Raw genomic sequence first — 22,934 nt, forward strand, 5'->3', positions numbered from 1 at the left:
GTGGTAGTCATCTGGACATTGTTTTCAGAATCAAGATGTTTCGGCTCCCACCCAGAAGTCATTCTCAATAGTGAAAATGGTTATTTAATTTAAGTTACTCTGTGTTGCTTAAGCCGAAACTAGGCAGGGTAAACAGCAGACACTCAGGAAGACTCCTCCCTGAGGGTAGGGCCTTTTCTACACTGTGGTTAATGTGTTTGTTTCCTGTGCCTCAGGATCATTGCCTCACTCTTGCTTGCTTGTTACCCCTGCACTTCTCTTGCCAGCCATCATCTCCTTCCCACTTTACCTCTACTTCCTGGATCATCGCCTCACGCCTATCTGCCTGCTTATTTGCCTGCTTACCTGCCTGCCTGCTATCCCTGCACCTCTCTGGCCAGCCATCATCCCCTCTCCAGTTCACCTCCTCTTCCTGAGGAGGTGAAACTTCATAAATTCACCTTTCTGTGTCCGTGTCCTGCTCTTGGGTCCACCATACAACTACCCGTGACAGGAACATAAAACAGCTAACTTAACAAACTACTCTGTCCAGCACTAGGCATTATGGGAAATGTGGGCCATCACACAGATAATTGAGGGTGAGGATCTTTTAATACCAAGGACGTGCACAAGGCCGGTTGTGAAATAGTAATTGCCCCCTAAACCTAATGACTGGTTGGGCCACCCTTAGCAGCAACAACTGCAATCAAGCCTTTGCGATAACTTGCAATGAGTCTTTTACAGCGCTGTGGAGGAATTTTGGCCCACTCATCTTTGCAGAATTGTTGTAATTCAGCTACATTGGAGGGTTTTCGAGCATGAACTGCCTTTTTAAGGTCATGCCACAGCATCTCAATAGGATTCAGGTCAGGACTTTGACTAGGCCACTCCAAAGACTTCATTTTGTTCTTCTTCAGCCATTCAGAGACTCCACAACAACATCCAAAGAACTGCAGGCCTCACTTGCCTCAGTTAAAGTCAGTGTTCATGACTCCACCATAAGAAAGAGACTGGGCAAAAAAACAGCCCCAGATCATCACACTACCACCACCATATTTTACTGTTGGTATGATGTTCTTTTTCTGAAATGCAGTGTTACTTTTACGGCAGATGTAATGGGACACACATCTTCCAAAAAGTTAAACTTTTGTCTCGTCAGTCGACAGAGTATTTTCCCAAAAGTCTTGGAGATCATCAAGATGTTTTCTGGCAAAAATGAGACGAGCCTTAATGTTCTTTTTGCTCAGCACTGGTTTTCGTCTTTCGTCTCTGCCATGTAGGCCATTATTGCCCAGTCTCTTTCTTATGGTGGAGTCATGAACACTGACCTTAACTGAAGCAAGTGAGGCCTGCAGTTCTTTGAATGTTGTTGTGGGATCTTTTGTGACCTCTTGGTTGAGTCATCGCTGCACTCTTGGGGCCGGCCACTCCTGGGAAGGTTCACCACTGTTCCATATTTTCGCCATTTGTGGATAATGGCTCTCACTGGGGTTCGTTGGAGTCCCAAAGCTTTAGAAATGGCTTTATAACCTTTTCGAGACTGATAGATCTCAAATACATTCTTTCTCATTTGTTCCTGAAATTCTTTGGATCTCGGCATGATGTCTAGCTTTTGAAGATCTTTTGGTCTATTTCACTTTGTCAGGCAGGTCCTATTTAAGTGATTTCTTGATTGAGAACAGGTGTGGCAGTAATCAGGCCTGGGTGTGGCTAGAGAAATCGAACTCAGGTGTGATAAACCACAGTTAAGTTATGTTTTAACGGGGGGCACTATTTCACACAGGGCCATGTAGGTTTGGATTTTGTTTTCCCTTAACAATAACAACCTTCATTTAAAAACTGCATTTTGTGTTAACTTGTGTTATCTTTGACTAATGTTTAAATTAGTTTGATGATCTGAAACATTTAAGTGTGACAAACATGCAAAAAAATAAGAAATCAGGAAGGAGGCAAACACTTTTTCACACCACTGTATAATAGGTATTGTACTGTCTCTGTGCCTTCGCCTAGCTACAGTCACTGCTGCCACACATTGTTTTCAGCTGTATGTCTATTTTTGCGAGTACATTAAGAGCAACGGAAAACCGGAGTCAAATTCCTTGAATGTGTACACATAGGTTACTTGGCCAATAAAGCTGATTCTGATTCTGAATAACAGCCCTTCGTTGTAGCTTATAATAAAAATCAGTTATAGTCTTATCTTATACAGTCAAATAATTCCTCATCCTCATCCTAAAATCTGCACACTAAAAAATTATACTTTAAGTGTTGAGATTCCCCACTTTCTCTCCTGCGTGAAGGTGCCCCTGAAGGTGTCCCTGGGTCTCAGCCAAGCCCCTAATGTTTACTAATCCCGAAAACGCCCCTGGATACAGTTAGTCATAGTCTATTTAATAACAACTGCGGGCATTCAAGGAGGCAGGATGAACCACTTGGCTCATGTGATCGCTGATGGGCCGGGGAAAACGATTCACGGCTGGGATGGCCCTGCTCCGCGATGCGCTCGATGACTGGAGACTGGGAGTTTGACAAGCTTGTTAATTCCGCCCATCAACACGACACGCCTCCTCTGCCTCACGAGCGTGTCTGAAAACTACAAATGGGGATGCGGAGTGAGGAGTTTGAAAAGTTTTTTCTAAGAGCTGTTTCTTATCTCAAACGAGCAGAGCACACACGGGAAGTAATTATTCATAACTTAAATGGCGGATGAACTGTTACTGGGAAACGATGCAAAGATCAAAACGGTAAGTGTTAATTTAAGAGTTTGAAAATAATTATCTGTAGAGATGACTGACATCAACTCTTTACATTGTGCTGTTGTTTTCACTTGAACAAAGTATATGGTATCTTTCACAGCACATTTTACTTACATAATTTTTGGATTATCTTGAGAGATCCTCCTGACCTTGACTTTAAACCATCCAGTGACTTCATTGTCTTCAATAATGTCAGTACAAACAGTGCAGATCAATATATACAGTGTATTTGCACCAATCATCAAAAAATATCCAAATTTGGTTCAGGATCATGGTTCATACCAGAAGGTGCCTGTAATTTTTGACATGGAAAAGTTTGTGGTGAGACCATTACACAGTGAGATTTCACTATGTAGCTTGAAACAGATACACACATCCAAAAGCCACTAAAAAGACTGTAGTAAATGTCTTTAACATATTTGGCCAGAGCTTTGACCAAATAAGTGACATATGAAGAGCTGCACATCTGACAGATAATCAACCTAAACTGAATGCAGACTGGGCAGCATTGTCTGCTATGAGCTACTTTTAGGTGTCCTCTAACTCTCTCCATCAGGCTATTACAGGCTAAATTAGGTTTCTTTAAGGCATCTATGCTGTTATTGTTCATTCAGAGCACGGGCTTCCTCCTTTGTCTGCTCTTTGTAACACACCGACACCAACATCCTCCATTTTCACATTAGTGGATTCTCTTGTCTTGCTGATATATGAGAATAGTGGGTTTTTGAAAGCCCATTTTTTATTAAAATGATGAAAACATCACAGAGTTGTGTGGGTAGATTTATTGTGTGACCATTTGTGCAGCTACCACTTTTCTCCATGCTCCATCCAAAGCACATTCAAAAACACATTATAATCTCGCTGACCTTCTACCTTAGAGGTCAGCTAAGTTCTGTGTGCTGAAATTTAGAATGGCAGCCAAGAGGGTAGCCATTCCTAATGAAAAGACAGACTGACCCCTTCCCTTTGAACACAGAGTGGTGCTCATGTGACTTTTTGGGTGGTCAACAGAGTTACCCAGCTGATGTTATAACATTTCGAACACCAGATGCACTCTAGAAGCTTTACGGTAGTTGTTGTCTTTTCTCAAACTGCTACACAAGTTCAGCTATAGTGCCTGAGAAGTGGAGCTGTTGTCCCATCACTAAATCTGTGTTTGGCCACCAACTAGTGTAGATTTGTTCAGCTCATTCAAAGAGCTTGATGTGTTTATGGTACAAGTGAACAGGATAGTTGGATCTGGCTGGTATCCAGGTGCTGGTTTGTTTCACCTCTTCTGATTCAGTCAAGTGCTGTTCAGTGCCTGTTCAGCTCTGCTGCAAAGTCCAAAGATCACAGGCTCCTTATAATAATGCTGGTAATTACTCCTACAGAATGAGCTAATCTCTTTAGAGGCTGCAGACAAGACTAGAAAATGGACACAACATGCACACTGCATTAAGTTTTGAAGCTTTTAACTAGTCCATATAATGTACTTTGCTGGCAGGGTTTTGATAATGGTGACTTTTTCTACAAGGCCAATTTTAAATTGTGAGTGTTTTTCTATTTTCAGATCATTTTTAACTAAGAGACCATGAAAACAACCAATGAAACCATATGTATTATGACTATCAGCTCAGATTTTTTAATATAGGTCGTTTGACTGTAAAATTCTGAAAGCTGCTTATTTTGACACGTACATTAAATTATTTACACTTCCTATATTTTATATGAGAAAATCCACTGGCCAGGTCACAGTTTATAAAAATTCCTTTCAAAGACAAGCACTTTAAGCTACTACCTAAGTCGTGTTAATAACTAATTTCTGTAATCTCACATTGAATTGGACCTCAGGGATGTTTCTTGCATTGCTTTAAATGTTGCTTTCAGGCCTCTGAACATTTTACTGTGTAGTTTTTGTTGGTATCTGACATGTTTTCTCTCCTCTTTCATCTTTTCTTCAGCATCTTACTAAGTCTCTGCTGGCGGTGGCTTTTCTGACCTCGTTCGGCAGCTCCATGCTCTATGGCTACAATTTGGCAGTCGTCAACTCTCCTGCACAGGTTTGTGTCACTACCACATCATCAACATCAACATTGTCATCATGATAATCATCGTTCTCATTGCTGACGTCCTCATCGACCCGAGCATTAAAATAGTTTTCACACCAAATATTCCCAGAATTAATGAAAGACTCACTACACACTGGGGTGATAGTGGATGACTTTTAGATGTTAATGGACATGGTAAAGGTCAGATTGTATTTCACTGTCATGTGAAGTGATGTGGGTTTGTGCATCAAATCTAGAAGCTGCTGTGTGCCTCACCAAGTCATTAATGTTCTGTCGTTTTTATCCATCATGTGCTCTTTTCTGTTCCTTTAATGTTCGATTTGCCACCGTGCAGTGACTAAGCCTGTTTTGCCATGGACCACCCCGCGTTGAATCATGTGAGCTTCAGTGCCACATTTCATGGTAGTGTAGTGTACTGATCTTAGGAGGGAGTTACATGGAAAGAGAGTTCCTCATTTCCCGCTTTCTCTTTCACTGTCTTTCCTCAGTGAAGCAGTATGGGCATGACCTTTTTTTCCCAACTTTTTTCTCATTTTGATGTATTCCTCTACTTATTGGTTGCTAGACATATACAAACAATATCGGGAGGCTTGGCATCTCTCGTTTAAAGCTATTATGTGCAGAAGTTATATGTGATTAGAGCATCTTTCAAATATTTCTGAACTTTTGCTTGTTAAAAAATGTGAAAATCCCTAATGCACTCTGTATTTTCAGCCCATTCATCTCACTGTCCCCCGGTTGGATGAGGGTCAGACATTAGCATGCATTGCTGTTTGACCACTGTGGGCCACCAAAAACGAGAATTTTCTAATTTTACACATAGTGGGTTTAAAGGTCCAGTATGTAGGATTTAGTGGCATTTAGCTGTGAAATTGCAGTTTGCAACTATTTTAATACCGCTCGCCTCACCCTCCCCTTCCAAGCGTGTAGGAGAGACTACAGTCGCTGTGAAACTCGCGGAAACTCTAGATTCAGTGTTTGGTTTGTCCATTCTGGGCTACTGTAGAAACATGGTGGTGCAACATGGCAACCTCCGTGGAAGGGGACCCGCTCCCTCTGTAGATATAAAGGGCTTATTATAAGGTAATGAAAACACAACGATTCTTATTTTCAGGTGATTATACACTAATGAAAACATACTTATAAATATTATATTCCATTTCTGCCAATAGCTCCTCCTAAATGTTACATACTGGACCTTTTTAAAGGAATGGTTAGAAATTGGGAAATTAACTCATTCACTTTTTTGCCAATAGTTAGATGGAAGATGAAAGCACTCATATCTGTGCATTAACTACAGAGCTAGAGTCAGGAGACGATTAGCTTAGCTAAGCCTAAAGACTGGAGGCAGGGGAAAACAGCTAGCCTTGCTCTGTCCAAACACTTACCAACACCTCATTAATGAACATTTTATATCTCATTTGCTTAATAAGTACACACACAGAAATGTAAACATTACAATTTGTAGTTTTAAGATAAATTACATGCTGTAACTATTTCTTGGCATAACTAATGTCACACAGCCAGGCTAGCCTTTTCCCCCTGCTTTTAGTCGTTAAGCTAACCACCTCCCATCTCCATATTTATCTTACAAACATGAGATTGGTATCAATCAACTCATCTGACATTGAATAGGCAAAAAATGTCAAACTATTTCTTTAAACCTGCAATAACAGATTTTTTTTGGCCACATGGGGGCATTGTATTATTGATACATTGCTATAAGAAAAATGTTGATTATAGCCACTTTAATAAAGGCATATATCAACACTATGGAGGCTTCAGATAAGATACACAGCAGCTGGCACATGACTCTTAACTGTTTCTCCTCTCACGTATAGCTTTTTCCATCAGAAGCAGCCGCTACTTTTTCCATCAGAAGTAGCCGCAGCAGTTCTGAACAGTGCAACATTTCCTATTTCAATTAGAGACAATAGCTCAGTGTCAGACATATTCCAAATCGCTACTAATGTGGTGAAGTCAAACCTTTATCCATGGTCCATGTGACTTCAGTGCCCTTAGTAGGATTCACTGTTGACTGCTGTGTATCATCTGACATTAGTTAGTGTGTGCTCCAAATCAAATTTTAGATTATAGGTTGGTGGTGAGTTGAAAAAGAATGGCTGAAGAGGTTTTTATAGGATACCCAAAGAACTTATGACCTGACTTCCTGTGTTTTACATTGCATTGCATTTATCAGAGCTACTGTAAACTTGTATATTTAGGCAGATGGCCATGGCAAAACAGGAGTGATTTAGTGTTTTGAGTAGCAATACTACAATGTGTTTTTCAGTCTTTGAAGTCAGTATGTGTCAGTAAGCCTTAATTGAAATGAGTTGGCCTTGTAATTTTAGTTTTGAAAGTTGAAGGGAGGAAGCACTGTTTAAGATAAGCAGAAAAAAAGTCCAGATTGTAAAACGTTTCTTAGGAGCCTGTTTGGCTTGTATCCTCTGAATTGGTCTTGGTGTCTTGTTACACTGGCTCGTCACTCCAGCTATTGTTCCAACAAACGTTGATATAGCCCATTTGACTCAAAGCACATATAAAGCAAAGACACTTCTGGCTATCAATCAGTAGAAGTCAGATGAACAAATGTGAATTTCCTTCCTTGTTGATCTTGAACACATTGTGTTCTTATGTGTATAATGTGTCTGTGAGCTCTCTAGACTTTCAGTAGGGCTATATTTTTGTGCAGGAACATCGCATAAGGCGCAGGGTTGCACTAGTGAAGTGGCACTTTTCTGAGGTTTCCAATGAAATTTTATTTTCCTCTCCCGTGCCTTTTTAGGTATTTTGCTGACTTGCCATGTGCCCTCATGGAAAGAGGGGCAGCGACACTGGTAGTCCAGCTAGGGATGCACCAAATTTCTCTCCTGATAAAATCTGTACCTCACTGCATGGAACTGATTTGGATCATTTTTCTTTGTCTAGGTAACCTGAGATTATAATTACATATTAATTAAGTGGAAGTTACAAGTTACCATTTATTAGTGACATGAAGTTACTGCAATAAATGAACAGAACAGAATAGAAAACAATGAGGCTCCTACTGTGAAAATGCAGTTCAAGTGAATAATAACTGCTGGCAAAAATAAGGCAATATAATGCACCAATGATTGCTGTGGTGCTCAGTTTTCAGTTGGAGGCCCAATGCAATTGAATAAAAGTGGAATCACTGAATTTTATAACAACAGTGACTAAGAAACAGTTTGAGGATGTGTCATGTCTTGCTGATACCTGATCTACTTAGGTTAATATCGCTACCAATATAGATATTCAGCATATTGGATCGCTATGTCCCTGAATCTAGCAGCACACTGCAAATCATACAAACCTCTTTTATGTATGACAGTGTAGATCATCATTCATCCAGGAGTGTTCCATCGTAGAAAAGGTTTCAGTCGTAGTCATCTGGACACTGTTTTCAGAATCAAGAATCAATCAATCTTTTATGTATGTTCCACTAATCAGTTTCACTTTGATTCGTTCGTCAGCCAGTTAACCCATCTAAACAGACAGACATATTTGGCAATAAGGTCATCAAGGCTGAGTAAAGATCCATGTCTGATTATTACCAGCATGTCATCCACAACTGCCTGCATGTTGTATGAAGGCTTTCCCTTTTAAACAGCAGGTATGTGTTCAGTCTGAAGCCTGATTACACACACAAGATCTACTGGTTACCTCAATTAGGCACCAACAGCACCAGGCTGTTGTAAGTAATTATGAACATTAAACTGGCCAGTTTTATGTCAGAACTATACACAGACTTCCAGTTTACACATTCCCCTCACGTGTTGGAGATGGTCACATTGTTGGCACAAATTGGACACACAAGTTCCATGATAAATTGAAACTTCTCTCCCCTCTTTTCATCACTGAACTCCCTTAGGACCATCCATTCCTTCACATTATCACTCAGTATCTTCACTATTTAACAATTAAAATAATTAATCTTTTAATCTGTTAAGCAGTGTTAATACTAAAAGTAGTCATACAAATTAAAATGAGCTCTCCTGTTTTCAGTTTTCTAATGTTTCATTTCACAGAGAGTGAATGAAGTGTGTCTCTTGAGATACATTGGGTTTAATGGAATGGATTCTCCAGGACAGCTCCACTATCAGATAAATCTGAATGAAATCTGAGGAATGTTGTTGGCTCTTGCAGTAAATCTTTGTCACGCCACAAGAATAACCACTGTCTTGTCACCTCTCTCATCAAATTAGATTTGACTCTGACTGTGGGGGCTCAATGAACTTCCTGTCTACTCTAAAAGAATCACATGAATATGGCTGCCTCGCACGCTGATTAAAGCATCTCTTCATTGCATCCCCCAGTGCAGCGTACACCCAACTCTGTGGAAATGTTGACATTTTGATGTGTGGCACTGTGGGAAATAGTTAATCATGTGACAATGTCAAATTTCATGGCCACCATTTTTATGCTCCAGGACTATTTGAGTGACGGGTTATATGAATTGTTTTGTTCAGTTTTATTCTTTTTGCAGTTTTGTATTCTTGAGTTACTAGGATATAACATACTGTAGTGTGTATGTTTTTGTCTTTTTTAAAGGCAAAATTCCATTTATTGGAAAAACAAAATAGGATATTTGGGGAAAGGGGACAATATCTTGTAATTCCACATGGTCTATGTATATTGTTATGAATTCATTTATCTTTTCCCCTACTGGACAATTTTAAATTAACTTAATTCTTTCTTTCTTTCTTCCACCAGTACATCAAAGACTTTTACAATGAGACGATGATAGAAAGTTACGACTTGACTCCGGATGAGGCGCTCCTCACCATCTTGTACTCCCTCACCGTGTCGATCTTTGCTATTGGTGGGATGACCGGGGCCCTGCTGGTGGGCAGACTCGTTACCAAATATGGAAGGTTAGTGTGTGTGTGGAAGATTTTTGGGTGTCTAACACATACATGTTTTTGTTTGTGAAATGCCATCAGCCTGTGCCTCTGACAGTAACAAACATCTTATTCTTTGAGAAAGTTGAATAAGGAAGGATCACTGTGTGTCCAAACAGGAAAGGGACGCTGGTGAGAGCCACTCTGCTGGTGTTTATAGGAGGAGCTCTTATGGGCTTCAGCCGAGGGTGCAGGATGCCTGCAATGGTCATTACTGGACGCTTCATCACAGGAATACACTCAGGTAGGCTTGACACTACAAGTAATTTAAATGCAAAAAGTGAGTAGCTGCATGTTTTGTGCATTATAACCTATGCAGAGCTGGTTCGTGTGCTTATGTTGATTTGCAGTTGTTTCATTGGAATTAGTCATCCTTTATTTTGAAAGTGCTTCTAATGTCACCGTATAACAACTAAATAGTAAATTGGTCATACTAAGAAACTAAACTATAAACAAATGCCTTTCACAGTCCACCAACCTTTAACAAATTGAAAACATTAAGAACTTTTGTATAATTGGAACTAAAAACTAGAACATTGAATCATATTTTTTTTCAGGAAGCAGACAAGCTAAAGTATCCTGGACACCCAAAAACAAAATTATATCACCAGCTTGTGCTTAACATTCATTCAAGACAAAATCAGAGAATTAAACATACATTAAAGTTGTGCTGATCTTTGTCTAGTTCAGCCCATGGTAATCACTCTCTTTTTCCCCCACAGGTATCTCTCTCAGTGTGGTGCCGATGTACCTCGGTGAGATCGCCCCCAAGAACCTGCGAGGCTTCCTGGGCCTCGTTCCCAGCATTCACATTTGTCTTGGAGTCTTCCTCGCTCAGGTCCTTGGACTCCATGAACTGCTGGGAAAGGTACTAACATCATGGCATGGCGTTCAGACGCTACACAGGTCTACTCTGTCGTGTGGGTGGATGGGTAACACTTTGAAGGATTCCTTTATGCTTTATAAGTTACGCTCTCTCTGGACTAATGCTGTACCAGTGCAAGTGTGAACAGATTCATTCTTAATCTTTCAAGTAATTGTTGACATAGTTTTGATTTTTGATGATATTAATTACATTCTGATAGTGAATTTGAGTCATAGACATTAGCTTAGGCAGCTAGTCCTGTCTTCTATCCTCTATCTATCTAGTCCTGATTTTACATTAGAAATACACATCAGATGCTCGATTTTCTTCTCAGACCTGAGCTTGAAGCTGTTTTAAGCACACCAGTGTATTTCTACAAACTATGGCACATTCACATATCGCTTATAAGCATGAAGAGGTAGCATGATACAATATGTGAAAACTATGTTGTGCTATAATTAGATAACAATTATATATATAACATGTCCAGCTGGCCCTGTAGCTTTCCTCCTCCTTCCATTCATGTTTTTTCTTCCTGTTTCTGGTAGAACTGGTGATGAGGTGATGCTCTCTCCATCTGCCCACTTCTGTCTGATACAGTGGAGGGGGATTGCTGATGTATGGAACAGCTGCACAAAAAAACAATGCTAAAAAAGACAATGACTTAAAAAAGATTTGTCTTGCCATCCCGTAATTTCTTTCTGCTTACTTTTACATCCTTTCAACAGTACATACTTATTAGAGATGATTGGTTGATTAGTAAAAGCTGCTGATTGTTACATTTAGTAAGGTTTTAGTAAGGTGTCTTGTTGTTTTTTTCCACACAGGAAGAGCACTGGCCTCTGCTCCTGTCCATGGTGGTGTTTCCTACCATGGTCCAGCTGATGCTGTTGCCATGGTTTCCAGAGAGTCCACGGTACCTGTTGATAGAGAAGGGAAATGTTCACGCCACCATCACAGGTTAGAAAGTGGACTCTTTATTTAATTCTCTCCTAAATGTGTTTTTTATGTTTGATTATATGGAGTAAAGAATGTGGTAATTTCTCTTAACAAGCTGTTGTTCTTGTTTCTCTTCTTCGTCATTCAAAGATCATGACATAAAATCCCATCTTCACTGTGACCGTAATAAATGTCCAAGTTGTGCATTTGAATTAGTAAAGTTGACTTACTGTACATGTTACAATGTATTTTACCTGCTTTAAATTTATATAATATAAGCCACAATCAGTAGATACTCTATTCAATTTTGCACTTCTGTTAAATGCTAAATCTGAAAACATACTGCAGATATTCATTTGTAACTTGAAATCAGTAACTGCATGAAAATTGTGCTATGTTAGCCATTTGAAAAGTCAAAGCATATGGTTTTAATTGCTAATATGTGTCAGATAATACACTATGATTTGTAACAAATTAAATGCAGTGTGCGGGAGGGATCTGCATATTATGATGATAGACAGTGGTTGTCAGCTCTTGTCACAGTGAGTGTAGTGAGATGACTTACCCGTTGATGTCACTCTTTTTCAGAATTTGGATATCGTATCTTCTGTTTCCTCTTGAATTTTAAGTTGATGTGAGGACTAGTGTTCCTGCAGGCTGTTAAAAGCTTTTCTTTCTGTCCTTCAGCCCTGCATTGGTACCGTACTAAAGGAAACATCCAGGCGGAAGTTGAGGAGATGCAGGAGGAACAACGCTCTCTGTCCTCCATCCAGACCATCTCTGTTCGCGGCCTGCTCATGGACCGCTGTGTTCGCTGTCAGGTCATCACAATTGCAGTTGTCAACATTGGCATGCAGCTGTCTGGCATTGATGCGGTAAGTGTGAAAAGCATTGTTGTCCTTTCTGTCTTTGTGTGTGTGTGTGTGTGTGTGTGTGTGTGTGTCTGCTCACATTTTGGATGTGCAAAGAATGTGCAGTTATTATATGAGAGTGAGAGCTTATATTGCTACAGTTCCCAGCTGTGCTCCACCCGTCTGCACCTCCTCCTGTCCATACATCACAGTCCCACATGCAGCCACTGAGTGACTAAACAGGGGGGCAACAGGACCATGCCTCATTATCTCCTAGTCCTCTCTGTTAGTGTTACCCCACATAAGAGGGTCCACCCATCCACACACAAAGTCAAACACATCTTTGTACTCATTCCTCCATGTGGATGGAAGCTCTATGCATGCTGGCTCACATGCTAGTACCATTTCCCAGCAGGGGTACACCCCACTGAGTCCCACTGTTCCAGCTGTTTCAGACGGGAACACTTGAAGGCTTCAAACATCCAGATGAATCCATATGTCCAAACTCTGTGAGCAATAAATCTGTGACACAGAATGCTAAATCACACATTTCAAGAGAGTTTCAAGTGAAAACATGCTTGTTCTGTTATACAAACCACATCTTAATTTGGCACAGGGAGATGTTGCAAAATTATGTCAGCAAGAACAGATAGAAACACTGATTTTGTGGAGTTATTATGGGGTTCTGGAACCACTCGACCATGGACAGAATCTCAAACGACCTACACCTCCATTTCTTTCTTTCTTTTTTGATCAAGTTCTTCTTTATTAACAGATAACAATTTAACAGTATATATGTAAAACATAAACAAATAAATGTTTTCGGGGGGGGGGGGGGTCCTAGCAAGGAGAGAACACAAGGCTATCATATCACATTGTTATATCAGGCTGTGACGAGCAGCAAACAATAGGGACTACATGCTCCCTGAGTGCTTTTTGTTTGTTGGGGATCTAGCTATCGAAATGAGAAGGAGCCAACCAAGCAATATTAAAAAGTGGAGGATACAATGCTTTTAACTTCAGAAATGAATGATAAATACATGCTGGAAAAGGATGCAAGAGGGCCTGAAAGTCGAGATGCAAGGCAGTTATTGCAGTTTTTACCTGTTTTTGTTATTAGTATCAGGAGAAGGAGGGGAGAGGCACTGTGGAAGTGTAGGGTGCTGAGACAGATTCTACAGGCCTTTTGATGAAAGTGAGAGGTTTATTGCACTCTCGGCATGAAGTGAAGCTCATTGCACTTGGTCCCCTTTCTTATTTTCAAGGATGTTATATCAAGACAACTGTCAAGTTTAGTGACATTAGAGTGCTATCTCTACACTTTTGCAGATGATGTTGTCCTATTGTTGGACTGTAATACAAACCAAAGAAATATGTGGTGGAATGTGACGTGATCAGAAATAGGGTCATCAAGGTCATGGTCCTCTCCCCGGCTTAAGGGGTTGGGTTAATTTCAGGCAGAAAATGGGAAGCTAGTGGGAAGTGGAGGAGTTCAAGTACCACACATAATGGTAAAAATAATTGTGACGCCAACTGCCAGGTAGTTTCAGGTAGGCTCTGCAATAAAAAGTGGAACCACACTCTTGATTTCTAGCCTAGTCTTCATTCTGACCATCTCCTAGGTAGAGACCTAAAGAACGGACTTCAATACAGCGTTACGCAGCTCACTCTCAAACAGACCTTCGAGTTTAGAGGATTCAGATTAGTCGGTTCAGACATGTGCAGGATGCCCTTAAGGTGCCTGCCTCTGGCTGTGTAATTGGGAGAAGACCTTGTTGTGCACCCAGATGCACCCAAGGGACTTCATCAGTCAGCTGGCCCAGGAACATCTTGGGATTTAAGTTTTAAGGTAGATTTCAGTTCAATGAGGAAGAATTTTAGCCCATTAGTATATAATACTTCAAGACAATTCATGTGTTCAAAACAATATAACTGGTCCCATTCTTTAACTTGTTTGTGTATGCTTTCTGCTTTGATATAGGCGTGTTTATGCATACGTCAGTGCTGCAATGGTGATGAAATAGTATAGGCCTATGTATGGTTACTAAATCAACAAGACATCATTTAACCACACCAATCACGATCTTTTCCACACCTCATCAATGATGGATGTTGCTTCAGCAAAGTGTGATTAATGAGAATACACAAATTAATTTCAAGGGGAGCACTTGTCAGAAGTCCATACTGATGAAACGCTGCATCTCAAATGCATGAGTGATGTTCGGCATGATGATAATGATCACTATGATGAATCACGTGGAAACACCAAATAAGCAGAACGAAAAAAAAGGAAGACAAACTTTGAGTTTCAAAGCATCTGTCTGTCTGTGGTCTGACATATTCATCATATTAATTTACTTCGTGTCACTGTCAATTTCAGATCTGGTTTTACACAAATGACATATTTAAGAACGCAGGAATCCCAGAACCTCAAATTCAGTACACAACAGTGGGAACTGGTGCCATTGAGGTCCTCTCTGGGCTACTGGGGGTGAGTAGACATTATCACACTAAGATGACATTATATCACTATTATCAGACACTATTTTATATGGTGCTGCTTAAACAACCAGTCAATTAGTGGATCCAGTGTGGGGATTTACTGCTTTTCTCCATTTTACATAATTGTAAATTGAATATCTTTTGGTTTTGGTGTGTTGTTTAGACATAACAAGTAATTTTACGACACCACCTTTGGCTTTGTGAACTTGTGATGAGCATTTCAATACACTTAATGAATAATTATTAATTATATATAATTAATTCAATTGATTACAGTTTTGATTGATTGACTGATCGGTTTAGTCATTAATCAAGTAAAATAACAAAACATTACGATGTGAGAATGAGCTGCTTTTCTTTGTTTTGTATTGTAAAATCAATATCTTTATGACTGTTGGTGACAAAATAATACACACAAAATAATTTAAATGTCACTTTACTCTGGTAACTTGTGGTTGAAAAGTGTAATTTTTACATTTTATAGACTGAATAGTTAATAGTGAAAGTAATTGGCAGATTAATCAATAATGACATACATTTTAGTTTCAGCTCTAATAATATGCTGTGTAAGAGTCATTGTATGTTCTTGTGAAAGTGAAAACAACATTAGTTTTACAAATTCACATATTTTATCTCAGTCCTTCTTTGGACTGATGTCTTTCTCTGATCAGGGGATAAATATGTTGAACTCTTTAACCACAGAACTTAAACTTAGAAAACAGATCATGACTGGGATTATTCTAAACTCAAGTTGAAATGTTTTTTAAAGATGGATCAGTCATGTAGCCATGAATGATCAGGTACTTTTCATTTCATTCGAGTTTTTATGGTATTTTATTGTATCATTGTGCTTTTTATTGATCTGTATGTGTGAGTTGTGTACTGTATAAAGGCCCATCTAGGGAAGGGTGTTGCAAACTAGATTACACTTAAACCTTTTTCAAAGAAGACATTTTGGCTTGTCACAGCAGGAAAAGCACAGGTGTAATTGATAACATTAAAAACGACTCTGTTCCATTTAGGTGAGCTACTTCCAGGGTCCTGGTAGGCTCACTGTTCAAGGGATACTTGATCGAACTGAGCCATTGTTAACGAAATTTGTTTCAACCGTGCTTTTCCTGCTATGACAAGTCAAAAATGTCTGCCATGAAAAAGGTCTATCAATACTATAGTATGTGACACTGGTCCATACCATATACTATAAAAATACACATTAAATAAATACAAATTTGTGACACACCACATACAGTAAACATGAAATGAATGGGCTGAAATTAATTATTAGAGGATAAAAAGTCAACTGTTTCTTGCTTCTTGATGATGTCTCATGTTGCGAGCCAATCACAACAGGTCTTGCGTCTTTGCGTGTTTTACAGTGTTTTACTATCGAGCGTCTGGGCAGAAGACCTCTGATGATTGGCGGCTTCCTCTTCATGGGACTCTGCTGTGCTGGGATCACAGTGTCTGTCCTCCTCCAGGTACAGTGTCATCTGATGCACTGCTGGTCTAGGAATATATTACATTAACTTGCAGATTGTGGAGTAGGGCATTCAGTACATTGTTTTCAATGGGGTCAAGAACATTACCAAATTCACATAATTATTTACATTAACTCAAATTTGTGTCTATTTTATAGTTGGTTTCCGTATGAACATTGAAATAGGTTTTGCTTGCTGTAACCTTTTCTCCTGTTCATACCAACGTAAGTGATAGGGGGAAAAATCCTCAGTCCTCAGTCTGTGCAAAAATGTGAAGTGAATTTTATACTAAAAATCCAATTAATAGTAAAAAAAAAGTTCTCTTCAGTAAACAATAGGGAACTGAGCGAAGGTTGGAAAACTCCTGTTTGCTTATAAACAGTACAATGAAAGAAAGTATGAAGTAAATGTCAGGAGTTAGATATGGTACAAATCATGTTACTAATATGTGACATATAATCAGAATGATTAAATATAGTCATATTAATAATTATGAAAAACTGCAAATTGTTTACTAATGTTTACAACTCATGACTTCAGACCTGACTTGTGTTTGACCAATCACAGGCGCAGCTGTCCTTCATGCGCTACATCAGTGTGGGCTGCGTTGTTGGGATCATTGCTGGCTTCTGCATAGGTCCAGGTAAACACTTGAGTAAATCTTCCCTCTCTACATCTCACTTGAAACCTCTTTTTAAAAACTTAAAATGAACATTTCCAGTCCACACATACTGCACTAGATTTGGGCCGCCCTGTGTGTAAGATAACACTGCTCCCTGCTGGAAGCTTGCACAATAGCAGGCACCAAATCTAACAACCAGCAACACTCCCTCCCTACTCCTCCTCCGACTGTGAAGAGATATTGTATTTCATTAGTCTTGTAAATTAGGAAATCATAACTGCCACACTACATCCATTCCCACAGCCATTTGTACACTGGATGAGTTGAAGTGAATTAAGAGGCAATAGTTTACAACTTTAGGAGGCATGTTGAGTGGACCTGCGAGGATGATGAATTAGAACGAATCTGGTTTACATAGTGTCATTCGTCAAGCCAGCAAAATCTATACCTCAGCACGCAGATGAGGATTTCTGTTGCTGCAATTAGACTTTTAATGGCTCATTGTTCATAAGCTAGCCGTGATGAATACGGTTTCCTTCAGACGAAACCTTGCATGCACAATGACGCCCCACATACATACCACAGATGTTGACAAATTATGGCCGAGTTATTGGTTTGACGATATTAAACCTTCCTCTATGCAATTATCATGCACAGATAATGAGGACATCATTTGGAAAGCTCATCATTAGAGCTTTTACTAATGCATATTTCTCCTTCATAGCTTTCACTTCTAACAATGAAGAATTATGTGTTTAAAGTCAAGACAATATTTCATAGATCCTGCATATCAAACTAATGAATTGCACAAGTCCTAGCTAAGCTATTCTGTTTCTTGTGGTTCGGAGTTGGACTTTTGCCAAGTTGACAAACATCCTCCTCTCTTGTCAATCTAGGATCACTGAGTAATAATGAACACATAATGAAATACATGCAGAAAAAAGGGTTGTAATATAATAGCACTGGGGCTTGAGGAATGTTTATCATTTGTTATATCATGTTCTGTTTATTTTGAATGACTGCCAAAGAATAGTCCTGAGTGGGAATATTGATAAACTAATTGATGAATGAAGACGCTGATGTTAATTTCATAACACCCAATAGATTCATACAGCTGTACTGAGTGGTTAGATGTGATTTGTATTATGACAGCTTGATAGGATGCCTAGTTAGATCAGACCAATAGATGAATTGCATGTGGAGTGAACCACGACTGACTGCTGTTGTCAAAATGTATCCTTTAAAATAATACAAATATGTCTCTTCTGTGTAGCTGGTGTGCCTTTCCTGATCACTGCAGAGCTGTTTAAGCAGTCACACCGACCAGCTGCCTACACTGTGGCTGGCTGCCTCAACTGGTTGTCCAACTTCACCATCGGCTTCGTCTTTCCCTTCCTAGAGGTCAGAGCAAACTCAAATTCTACTTTCAGTTCTGGTCACACTGAGCTGATTCAGATTATTCTGCTCAGAAGTCATTTTATGTGTATGTGATATGAGTGGTATTTTATTTTGAAATCTGTCCAAAATACAGACAGGTTCATTCAAAAGAACATCTTATGTGCCCAAAGGTTTTGTTTATTTTGCATCTTTAGTCTAGTTGGCATTGAGAACTTCAAGTTCATCTTGACATTGCATCCAAGATCTGTTGTGGCTCCTCTTGCAGTGTCAGACACATGGCAGTTATGATATGGGCTGTCTGGTTTTGTCTGAATAAAGGCGACTCCCCAAATACTAATAAAAATACCAATTAAAATCACGACCTTGCTGTCTCTCATTGTCCTCATTGTTGTTCTAGTCGAACAGACACAAAGTAAAGAGGACGTGATCTGTCCTGTGGAAAGTGACGATGTAAACATGCATGAATTCTGGCCACAAATGTTAAAAACACCTGGGCTGTCTGTGACGTCATGTGCTCCTTAATCTTTCTGTTTTAATTTCACAGAAAGTCTGTAAATAGACTAGCTTCAGAGCTGTCCAAAGCTGTATTTTTCACTTGGAGCTATGCTAGCAGTTTCTCCCTGCCTCCAGTCTCTGTGCTAAGCTAGGCTAAATGTCTGGTCCAATCTTTGCACATGTTCTCGTCTTGTGTTTTTATATTTTGTTAGTTTAGTTCCCTCCAGTATTCCATTTCCTCTTTAAAGCTGCACTAATCCACATTTTCATAATAACAATGGCTGAAATTCACATCACACATTAGTGTCACCCAACTCTGCAGATCTACAGCTCTATGGAGCTTTTTAGCATCACCCAGCTAATTGTTTTGTTTTTACCACCCACAACTTCACTGTTTTGGTTCAGTCTCACAGCTCCTCAACATTGTTTTAAGCCACAGCAGGCATCTGTTTTTTGTCTGTCGCCACCTGCCTACAGTATAGCCTACTTATTATGTTCTCTGGTCATGTTTTGGATCAAATTTGTGTTAATCTGCTTTTGTTAGCTTGTGGCCGGTCTCTGTCTAAAGATCCTATTTTTGTTAAAATTTCACTTCTCCTTGCAGTAAACAGTAGCCTAGCTGTTTTGAAGTAGAAACTGAACTATGACAGTATGGTTCTAAATTTGTCTCCTTTTGCTTTCTTTGGACAATTTCCACTTTGTAAAGAAAGTCCAAACAGTATTTGTTTTCTTTGATCATGCATGTGTATTCTTTTATTCAAAGTTACACTGTGTGTCCTCCCACCGCAGATAGCTACAGGCCCGTACTGTTACCTGATCTTCTGTGTGATCTGCTTGGGAGTGGCCATCTACACCATCTTCATTATTCCTGAGACCAAGAGCAAAACCTTTATGGAGATCAGCCACATGTTCTCTGCCAAGAACAACAACCTCAAAATGGATATGATGAACGGCTATGGAGCCCTTGACCAATACGACGAAAAATAAGAAGGATTGAGGAGGTGGACCTACATGTAAATGATGGTTTTCTTCTCTCAGTGTGCCTTCTTGGTTTGTAAGGACTGAAGTAACTGTAGCAGAGAATAAAACCACGAGGAGATCTGCTGCTTCATGTGAACACATAAAATTAAAATAGGCTTGCCTGGTTCGACAGTAGTCACTTTTTACACACACACAATAATCCCTGTTTTAACAGTTAATCCCCAGTTAAAGTGTAGCTCCTGTACATTATGTGAGACAGAAGTCACATGGTCATGCGTTTCAAATCTACTATCAGTGACATTTTAATCAGTTTCTCGGCATCTTAAAGCATTTCTACGGGAGCTGAGTTGGTTTCTCACAGTGCTCTCAGAAGTTTTAATCTCTGCATTAGCTTCACTTGTTTTGAACACATCCCATGATCACTTTATTTTTTTACAGTCTGTGTTTAATGCTGTCCCTGTGTTGCTCAATACAGAGTGAAGATGTTATTTATTGATATTTAGTGACACAGCAACACCTGAGGCAGTGCTTCCATCAGTTTACTGAAGGAAGGTATGAAAGCCACTTCTCTGATCTTTCACTCGTAATAATACAATATTTACTGTCACCATATTTACTGTCACCATATGTTTACAGTGTTCAGCTCAAGGTGAATACCAAGAACTTGAGCTTGTGTGTTTCGTCTTTCTTTTTGTCTTTCATCCAGTTTGTGATTTTGTGTCTCTTTTTACGTAAGAGAGCTGGATACTGTGGCTACTGTAGTAGTCATTTCATACATGTTATCCAAATATATGCACATGTATGTAAAGCTTGTTAAAGAGTTATTATTTATCAATGTATCACATCAAAGTAGCTGTACAAGTTTGTTCATTCGTTGTTATTAACTGCTGTGTCTTTGTACAATGTGTGGTGGAGTCAGTGACAATAAGAGATTTAAAATAAAATGAAGACTGTTCATGTTTGAACATGAAAATCTGTCTCTTTCTTCTTTGTTATTCTGCAGTATTGAGCTGTAAACTGCTTTGCTGATTGAGCCTCATAATCACAAGCATACATGAAACTAAAATAAGAGCAAAATAATCATACATATACAGTAAGCTATATTCCAAGTTTACCCCACTGTACGATCAAATACAGAGCTGCTCCTCTGGGCTACCACACTGTAGTTTCTTTTGGGCCCAATTGTTTGCTTCACATTACTTGAGTTGTGGTGACACCAATAACTGGAAGTTGCCTTATTAAAGAGAAAATTACAATAAAGAGAAAAATCATTATCTGGCATTATTGTTTCCCACTGAAGTATAAACATAACAAAATAACTCAATTACAGCAGAAATACACATACCTCATTAATCAAATACCCAAATAAAATGATTCCCAATGCTGACATAAGAAGCCTGAAGAAGCTTTTTATTACATAGGGCAAGAATGGAACTAAAACTGTAGACTGAAAGGCACTAATAAGAGACCCTTTATTCTATAATGGGTTTAAACGTTGTAACTAAGGGCTTTATTAATGGTTAATAAATGGTTTACAAGTGAGGTTCAGAGTTCATTCCTGACCTTGGAAACAGCAGTTGAGAAAAAAAAATCTCTCTGGAAGGTCTATTTTATTTAGTCCAACATGAACAAGACGTCCTTAAAGTGCTGAGAAAAAATGGAAATTTGAACATCTACAATTCCATAACAAATGGGCAAACTACAGCTGCCGATGAAGATCATATGATATGATCAAAATCTCCAGAACAGCTACTAAAAGGACCTTGAGGTGGAACTGTTTTCTCTACATTTATTAGTGATTTATAGATCAATTATAAGCCATTAATAAGAACAACTAGTTGTGGAAAATCCATTTGGCTAGTGTTCATCAATTGTATTTGGTAATAATCCAGTTAATGTAAATTAATTAATTAATGTTCATGGGTTTCTCACTTTATTATAAGCCACAAATTCTGCACTTATAAATGACAATAAGTCATTAATAAAGGTTTTTACAACAATTCATCACGTTTGCAGTTGTAAATGTTAAATCAGCTATAATTTAAAAAAAAATCATTTTTACAACAATGTATCAAATGACAAAGTGGAAACGTGTAACACAATGTGAAAGGGGTCGCTCAGCAAACAGACACGGTTAGCGACCAGCAGGTGAACACAGTGGAGCATTTCGCAGCTAATGAGCCAGATATTTTCCTCAGGAGTTGGTGGAGAGCGAACTAAAACTAAAATAAGAGTGAATATTGTACTTAGATTCATCATGTGGCCAGAGGCACAACTGCAAAGAAATGCTAATGTTGCTCCGTAACTGCTGACTGTGAAAATAAGCAAATGTTTGCCAACAAGTTCATCATATCAACTTCAAAGTTGGAGGGGTCTTCCTGATAAACAGAGGGATCTCCCATAAACTGACAGCTCAAAAGTTGTTCTTATTAAGGGCTTATAAGTGATGTCTAAAGCATTGGTAAATGACAATAGTTGCCACTGATAAACTCTTTATAAAGGGTGACTCATTAGAAGGTGGTACACATAAGAAGTAGTTTTTTCATTCTTGGAAGGACTGATCTGAGGCTGATAACTCAGGAACAGACAACATGTGATCTTCTGACAGAGTCAAGGAGAAAAAACATCAAGCAACGACCAACCAACACGCTTACATCTCTTCAGTATACGGATCTATGATACTGTGTATTTAACATCATCTTGTTTTCTGTCTCTGATTCCCACAACGAATAAGACGATGTGCCCAGTTACTGAATAGCTGCAATTCTGTCCTCAAATGGAGTTAGAGTCGTACTCAGGGAGGTTATGACCATCTCCTGTTATTTTTGTCATTCACCTCAAACTGTGTAGTGTGGTCACAGTGCGAAGAATCACAGAAGTAGCAGTGTTCTCTCAGTGTGTAAAACTGCCATCATCCTGACTGCAGTCTTCTGCCTGCCAGGGTTGCAAATGTGCCATACCATGTGACGCATGTTGACGGCAAATTTGGGAGTCATACAGTATGTTGAAGGATGGGAAGTGGCGCTCCTCTCTCTCTCTCATCTCTTCCCGCTTGCCTTTAGGCTGGCTGATCCATCTGTCAGCCCCTGCACAAG

At 39.3% G+C, this 22,934-nt stretch overlaps 1 protein-coding gene across 1 annotated transcript; it reads left to right on the top strand.

The window, feature by feature from the left end:
- The first annotated feature begins 2,484 nt into the window (after positions 1-2,484).
- slc2a15b (solute carrier family 2 member 15b) lies at positions 2,485-20,812 on the top strand. Its single transcript, XM_044190957.1, has 12 exons — positions 2,485-2,723; positions 4,679-4,777; positions 9,521-9,681; positions 9,828-9,952; positions 10,431-10,576; positions 11,401-11,533; positions 12,200-12,387; positions 14,744-14,854; positions 16,242-16,343; positions 16,911-16,986; positions 18,239-18,366; positions 19,648-20,812. The coding sequence occupies exons 1-12, from the start codon at positions 2,679-2,681 to the stop codon at positions 19,843-19,845; spliced, it is 1,512 nt and encodes a 503-aa protein (XP_044046892.1). The 5' UTR covers positions 2,485-2,678; the 3' UTR covers positions 19,846-20,812.
- The last annotated feature ends 2,122 nt before the right edge of the window (positions 20,813-22,934 follow it).

This window comes from Siniperca chuatsi, linkage group LG3 (genome assembly GCF_020085105.1).
Source record: "Siniperca chuatsi isolate FFG_IHB_CAS linkage group LG3, ASM2008510v1, whole genome shotgun sequence".
Lineage (NCBI taxonomy): Eukaryota > Metazoa > Chordata > Actinopteri > Centrarchiformes > Sinipercidae > Siniperca > Siniperca chuatsi.

What these genes read in the sequence shown, in the direction of transcription:
- slc2a15b (XM_044190957.1), top strand. Translation starts at nt 2,679, where the DNA reads ATGGCGGATGAACTGTTACTGGGAAACGATGCAAAGATCAAAACG. An exon ending in CAGTGTCTGTCCTCCTCCAG is followed by an intron (nt 16,344 to 16,910) that starts GTACAGTGTCAT and finishes GACCAATCACAG; the next exon opens with GCGCAGCTGTCCTTCATGCG. An exon ending in TCGTCTTTCCCTTCCTAGAG is followed by an intron (nt 18,367 to 19,647) that starts GTCAGAGCAAAC and finishes CTCCCACCGCAG; the next exon opens with ATAGCTACAGGCCCGTACTG.